General features: G+C 44.0%; 1 protein-coding gene across 1 annotated transcript; it reads left to right on the top strand.

Annotated features, from left to right (window-relative positions):
- The first annotated feature begins 4 nt into the window (after positions 1–4).
- PMM2 (phosphomannomutase 2) lies at positions 5–7,139 on the top strand. Its single transcript, NM_001031468.2, has 8 exons — positions 5–106; positions 328–439; positions 832–908; positions 2,316–2,407; positions 3,120–3,219; positions 3,713–3,788; positions 5,053–5,168; positions 5,782–7,139. Exons 1-8 carry the CDS (start codon positions 38–40, stop codon positions 5,881–5,883), a joined length of 744 nt encoding a protein of 247 aa, NP_001026639.2. The 5' UTR covers positions 5–37; the 3' UTR covers positions 5,884–7,139.
- Positions 7,140–7,748: the final 609 nt, after the last annotated feature.

Here is a 7,748-nt window from a genome sequence, read left to right as displayed (position 1 = left end):
CGGCGGGCCCCGCGCGGTCCCTCCACTCCCAGCCGCTATGGCGCCGCCGGAGCGCGCCGTGCTGTGCCTCTTCGACGTGGACGGGACCCTCACGGCGCCGCGGCAGGCGAGTGGCGGCGGCGGGGCTCAGGGTTGCGCGCGGTCCTCCGAGGCGGGGCGGGCCGTGCCGGGGGCTCGCGCTCCTCGCCTGTGGCGGCCCGGGGGGCAGCGGCCGTGCAGGGGGCTGTGCTCACGGCTGTGCAGAGCTGTGCGCGGGGCTGTCGCGGCGCGCGCCTGCGGCTCCGGGGAAGGCTGACGCTTTGTGCGCCGTCTCATTTTGGACCGTAGAAAATCACGGCGGAAATGGCAGAGTTCCTGCAGAGGTTGCGTCAGAAGGTGAAGGTGGGCGTTGTCGGGGGCTCCGACTTCGAGAAGATCAAAGAGCAGCTCGGCGACGACGGTAAGGGCGGGGCCGCCGCCGCGAGGATGGCCGGGCTGCGCGGGCGGACGCGGCGCTGCTCCCGGGGACGCGGACGGTGCCGGGCTGGGGCTGCCCCGGGGCGGGCGGAGCTCGGGCCGGGAGCGACGTGTCAGAGCTGCGTGCCCCCGGAAGCGCTTAACGCCACCAAAGATCCTTGCGGGACAGGAAGGGACTTCGGGCAGAGCTGGGCGCGACTTGTGTGGAAGGCGAGGCCGGGCTGCGCTGATCGCACAGAGATGACACTCCTCGATGCTTACGCTGCTGAGTCCTTCCCGTCGGGACCTCACATGTTTTGCGGTCTCTGTGCTTTAACCTTCAGCTGCACGTTTAAACACGGGAAGTTACTGTCACTGACTTCTGTTTGCTTGCAGTGGTTGAGAAGTTTGACTACGTGTTTCCAGAGAACGGCCTGGTGGCATACAAAGATGGGAAGTTCTTCAGCAAGCAGGTAGGGGTGAGACTGCCAGGGAAACAGCATTGTCTGACACCGCACTGCTTTGCTGGAGCAGCGCAGTCCTCTGCAAACACCCTCTCGTTAAGGACAAGTGTTCATAGAATCATAGACTGGCCTGGGTTGAAAAGGACCACAGTGACCATCTCGTTCCAACCCCTGCTATGTGCAGGGTTGCCAACCACCAGCCCAGGCTGCCCAGAGCCGCATCCAGCCTGGCCTTGAATGCCTCCAGGGATGGGGCATCCACAGCCTCCTTGGGCAACCTGTTCCAGTGTGTCACCACCCTCTGTGTGAAAAACTTCCTCCTAATATCAAACCTAAACCTCTCCTGTCTCAGTTTAAAGCCATTCCCCCTTTTCCTATCACTACTACCCCATGTAAACAGCCATTCCCCCTCCTGTTTATACGCTCCCTTCAAGTACTGGAAGGCCACAGTGAGGTCTCCCCAGAGCCATCTTTCCAGCTCAACCTTTCCTCATAGGAGAGCTGCTCCAGCCCTCTGATCATCTTAGCAGCCCTCCTCTGGACCCCCTCAAAGAGCTCCACATCCTTCCTGTTCTGGGTGCCCCAGGCCTGGACACAGTACTCCATGGTCACTACAGCCCAGGCTGCCTCCGATCTTAACCTCTGTAATGCTCTCCTCTGCTCTGTCTACTACTCCCATACAGATCATTTGGCTCTCTGACATTCTCAAAACCAAAAGCTTTAGAATCTGGAACATCCAATCAAATACAAACAGTGCAAATCCTGGAACAGTATTGCCCTCTCATCTCAGCCATGGATTGTGCTGTGTGCCATGTTCCTGCAGTGCCCATAGAGCTGGCATTACATGGCTGATCAGTCTTCAGGTCTAGAATGTCCCTTGTGACTCCTGTAGCTGCTTTCAGTATTAATTCAGACCATACATTCTGATGTGCCTTGCAAGCCAAAAGATAAACATTCTACCTGAACATAAACAACCAGCTGGTTCTAGATGTTCAAGTCACCTTCCTTCCTTCAACATGAGTAACAGACATGAACATTTTCAAGATCCTGGCTGCAGCTGCTAACTTGAGCAGTGCTTCCCAATTCGTTCAGTAATGATCTCTATATCTTCATGTATGGCTACAATAGATATTAATGCGACTTCTGTTTTCAGTCTGCTGCCTTTAGTGGTTTCCTTTTAGGTCAAATACTTAGAGGGAGCATCTTAAATGTGAGTTCTGTTTCATGGTTTAGAAAAAACCAAGTGGGAGCCTTTAGTTAATACCACCTGTGTGTCAATGGAGAGTTGCTTATTGAAAGGCCATTGCTCTGTGGTAGTAATCACAGCTAATTATCCAGCAGCTGTGTTCTCCATGTAAACCATTTTGAGGATCTCCAGTTCTGGACCCTTGGTTAAATGGTATTTATTTTGTTTAGAACATTCAGAGTCACCTGGGTGAGGATGTGCTTCAAGATCTCATCAACTACTGCCTGAGTTACATTGCAAAGATTAAACTGCCAAAAAAAAGGTATGTGCATCTCAAATCATCATCTAAGAGTGCTGAGCATAAATGTGTAAAGCAAACACCTCAGCAAAAAAAAAAAAAAAAAAAAATGCTTTGAGTTTTAGGAGCACTGCATACAGGAAACAGATCAATCCATGCTTGCAAAGACAAGCTCCCAGCTGGAGCAGGTGACAGTGATTTAAAAGGCTGAAAAATGACTTTGTAGGACTTGAAATACTCACTGTCACGTGAGGGAAGGAAGTTCAGTTTTGAAGTAGGACTATTTCCTTGATATGTTTGGAATTCAGTAGCATAATGCCTTCCAGACAAATGAAGCATGTATTAAGATAAGTCCTGTGTTGTGTGGGAGTGCAGCTGCTAGTCTGTACTGTACCATATGTCAGACCAACTGGAAACATCACCAAGATCCCCAAGCTCTCACTGTTTCACCCAAAAGCAGGCAGACCAGCTGCTAGGGCCTAACAGTCACACTGACAGGATGCTCCAGCTATGCTTTTAAAACCACAACATACATGTAACATACATGAAACAAAAGTCCAGAAGACACCTTGGTGTCAGCACTACTTCTTCCTACCTGTTTTTTAGATACAAGGGGATGCTGAAGGATACATCTAACTCCCATTGCCTTTAGAATTAAACAAAGTCTCACTGTTGTAGTCAGTATTTTGAACATTGTTTCATCTGTTTTCTGCCTTGTTAATTAATTCTCTTTCAGAGGCACTTTTATTGAATTCCGCAATGGGATGTTAAATGTATCTCCCATTGGAAGGAGCTGTAGCCAGGAGGAACGAATTGAGTTCTATGAACTTGATAAGGTGAGTCACAGCTCTTGAGAAATAGCCAAGTTTGGGCAGAGGCAGCTACAGCCACAAATGGATTTAAAAAAAAAAAGAAAACTGCTAAAATGAAGTATTGGAAAAATATGATGCCTTCCATATAGCTTAACTAATTTATTTCTTCAGACATCAGGAAATAAATACAGTAATTAGGTTATTTGTATAATAGTTAACTGATCACTTGAGTAAGGGGCAGACTTGGCTCGTATGTTTCTTTCAACCCCAATCCAGAGTGCTGGATGTCCTCCTACCTGTACATAAATATTCCTACAGAAACCTGTCATATAGAGAACTGCCCTTATCTGGAGTGCCCTTTAGTACATCCACCCTGCTCAACTATTCCTTTTCAACTCTTTAAAGCCTTTTAAAGCAGTCCTGGTACTCAGATCTTTGGATATTTTGTTTTAGTTATTATCTTTTTACTGCTGAATGTACACAGCACATAGCTGATTTTTTTTTTTTTTTTAAACAGAAGGAGCACATAAGAGAAAAATTTGTAGCTGATTTACGAAGAGAATTTGCAGGAAAAGGCCTCACATTTTCTATAGGTATCACATTTGAAACAATCTCATTTGAAACACTATCTCATTTAAATCATTGTTGTCCTGCATGCAATGGGAGGATCTCTCTTCCCCCACCCCACTTGGCTTTCATTTGGTACATTTTACCAAAGGGAACTTCATTTCTTGTCATCAGTTCAGTATATTTTAATGTCACCTGTGGCTCATTCTGCTTATTTTTAAACTTTGACAGTTTTTCTTTTTTTTTTTTAAATCAAAAAGGTGATGATAATAAGGTAGACTTAGTTTTCCACATGTATTTCTTCCTTTCCCCACTAGTATATTACAGTAGTTCTTGCATTCTCATTTATTACTTCTCAGTTATAAAAAGCATATGGGTGCCATTATTGCTATGTGTTAAAACACAAAGGCACAAATGAACTGCTCTGCTGAAGCTTGCTGTAAATACATTTCTGGCACCTCCTTCAACTGGGAAACACACCTATGTGTTGTTAAAGTCCACAGATTTGAAACAGAGACAGTTTATTCTACTCTTTGACATAACAAAATACACAGATCTAATCTCAACAGCATTGGTAAGAACAGCTGTCCCTTCAGGGTGCATTACAAAGGCTGATTTAGTCCTCTTTCTGTTCTGAAAGACTTACTAGTGTCAAGAGACAAGAACATCCTTATGAAGCAACCTCATCCACACTGAGGATGAGTTAAATTGAGTCAAAGACTCAAAAGAGTCAGCATTTGGAAATTTAAGACTTTCACATTTGTTCAATGAGTAAACAGTCAGAAAAATCACTGTAACACAATGGAAAGCACAGCAGTAATAACACAGTAGCAAGGTCCTAAGATACAGTAAGTGAGAATATTCTCAAATGCAATAACCATGAGCACAGAAACAAAGGAAAGAAGCTGCTTACCTTCAGAAGGCCTCAGGTATGCAAGGATCTCCAGTGAGATACCCTCACCTCCACTGCCAACCCTTAAATGAGGGCTGGGAAGGGGTGGATCCTGGCTCCAGCCCTTCCATCACTCAGTAAATTGGTTGCACCTGAGCTCCCTTGGGTTGGCCCTGCCTTCCCACCAGGTGCTCAATCACTGCTTCAGGCCATGACTCAGCATTTCTGCTAATTTATAGTACCTCATACCCTATGGGATGTTTTCTGTGCTCTTAAGAAGTAGGTCCAGGGTCTGACAGCATTTCCTCTACTAAAAGTCATACTACTTTTGTTCTTCTTCACTTCTCACAAATGTGTTCTTACAATATAACAGCTTTCTTTGTTCGTGTCTCTCTTAGGAGGCCAGATAAGCTTTGATGTGTTCCCAGATGGCTGGGACAAGAGGTACTGCTTAGGAATCATTGCAGAAGATGGGTACAAGACTATTTATTTCTTTGGAGATAAGACTATGCCAGTGAGTATATTGTTTTGTGTATGTGTTTCAGTGCTGCTGTTTTAAAAACTGCAAGCACTATAGGTTCCTGTCAACTGCCTTATGCCTGACAAGAATTGAATTTAGAATAGATGTGTGTGTGTATATATATAAGTTACTATCTCTCAAAAATTAAGATAAATAAAAATAGGGTGTCTGAAACTTGAAATAGATCTTGCCTGCAAATTCTGTTTACTTATGCTACTTTTTTACATTTACAAAAAAGAGGCAAGGCTACTGCTGAGTGCATGCTGCTTTCAGGAACTACAATCCTTTCATCAGCATCCTCTGAACAGTAACCAGTTCCAAATGTAGGTGGCCCACTGCATGCACAGGATCACAGTACTGCAGCAATAACTCACCTACCTTAGTAACAAGCACTGGTACGTGAAGTCTGCATTTCAGCTTGACAATAGGCAGTTTTAATAGTGTCCTCAGTGGTCACTTGTTAGCAACACTGTAAGTTGGAGCAAAATGGGTATTCTTTTCAGAATTTTCTATAGAAACTCTTTCTCCACTCCAAGATTATGACTGTACATTAAGCTAAATAATGTTACATAAATCCTCTTCTGCTTTTTACCTTTTCTCTTTTCAGGGTGGCAACGATTATGAAATTTTCACAGACTCCAGAACCGAAGGCCACAGCGTTACGTCCCCGCAGGATACAAGAAGAATCTGTGAAGAGCTGTTTTTTTAATTAAAAGACTTTCTTTTAGACTTCACATTTACAAAATGGTTAAGACAGCGTAACAATTCAAAGGGAACGGTTTTAACTGAAGAGAACCTTGGTGACTGGTTAATAGAGCAGAGCTCACTTAGGACCATCCTTTCATGGTTTCTATTAGCAGAAGTATTTTTTGGTTAGTTGTGGTTTTGTTCTGTTTGTTTGTTTGTTTTTTTAAAGTCATCAGCCCAAATGACTTTAGTGTGTCTCATGTGTTTCCCCGTGGAGCATTACTTTGGGAACAGTAATTCATTTCACTTAGAAAAGTAGACATTTCTGGCCAGGTTAACCTGCAGAACTTGATTCCTCATGTCTTTGTGCTTGAAGTCACAGGAGCTACTGGAAAATAAAGGGGTGGTACTGTTGCATTGATGCATTGTTTCACCTGACAGTATGTTTTGTAAATCTGTGCAGGGAAAAATGAATTTAATTTTTCATCTTTTTTCCTTCTTTCCCTCTCTTTACACTAACTAGTAACATTCCTTCGCTAATTAATTATGTTGCACTTCCTCCTCATCCCCCCCATTAATCTGCCTGTTGTTGATTTATGGCCTTAAAGTTGGCCTGCAAGGCATTTATGCCTTGTTTTGGTTTTGAAGCTGCTATTTAAAATAAGCATTTTGAAGGCTTTTTAAAAACATACATAAATAACCTTGTGCTGTGAAGACATGAATTTTACGACACCAGAGTAAAAGGTATGTTTTACTATTTATTTTTTTTTCCTTGGGGGTGGGAAGGCAGAACTGAGCCTGAAGTTCTCTGACCTCACTCATGTTCCAGTGCACAGTCAGCAGGTGTGGAGCCTGCCACCATTAGGAGGGCTGGGCCACCTGATGCTGGTTACCTCCTCACCACAGCCTGCACTGCCAATGCGCTGTATGGTGAATGGACCCTATGCTTTTTGCAGACTATTTTAAATCTATGGGGAAATGAAGAAGCCCAATATTAAAATAACTTGAGTGCAGCAACAAAATACGATTTTGCCACTTATTACACTATTCCTGGTAAGAATACGGGTGAGATTTTTTTTAGTGCTACAATAAATGATGTATGTTTATATATAATTGAAGCATGGCAATCAGAGTAACTGCTAATACTACTTCTCCCATCTGGCATTTGGAAATTAATCTCTTCTGGCAATGGTTTAGTTGGGAAAAAGAGAATAAAAATCTCATCATGAAAAAATTCTAACAGTCTGTCATTTTGGCAAATAAATTATTTTAAGCAGATTTGTTGTGTGCTTCCTGTACGTATAACAAAGTTACTTAAATTAATGCTTCCCATTTCAGGTTTGCATGATTGTTAATGGCTTAAAAAGAAAAAAAGAAACATTAAGCTCAAAGGGCTTGCAAAAGTGCTGGATGCTCTGATGCTCTCATCCAGAAGTTCTAGCCTAACCCACTTACATATTTCCATAATGTAATTCAGCCTCAACCATTTTAATGAAAGCAGATGCTGGACCAGACCCATTAGTACTATGAGAAATATCTCTCTACAACCTAATAGCTGCTGCTTTGTATGTACACAAACATGATGCAGCTAGTTACTGCATTACTTCACAGTTGTTTCCTGTTTGCAAAGACCTATGCAAAACACCCTGTAAAGGACCAAAAGCAGGTTTGTTGTATCTACTGGCAGCCATTGCCAATAGGTCACCATCTGCCTCTCGTGCCACCAGATGAGAAGCAAACTCTGAGAGAAAGAGCCCCTGAAGCATGGCTGAAGCTTTCCCATGGGAGTTTTGAATGCTGACTGCCCTAACTTGAGAGCCCTTTCTACAGGGCTTTGGTCTACCAGGCAGGTAGGTACAGCTAGGCTACCCTCCCTGTCCCCCCCAG

This window comes from Gallus gallus, chromosome 14 (genome assembly GCF_016699485.2).
Source record: "Gallus gallus isolate bGalGal1 chromosome 14, bGalGal1.mat.broiler.GRCg7b, whole genome shotgun sequence".
Lineage (NCBI taxonomy): Eukaryota > Metazoa > Chordata > Aves > Galliformes > Phasianidae > Gallus > Gallus gallus.
This window is presented reverse-complemented; position numbering and strand designations above follow the sequence as displayed.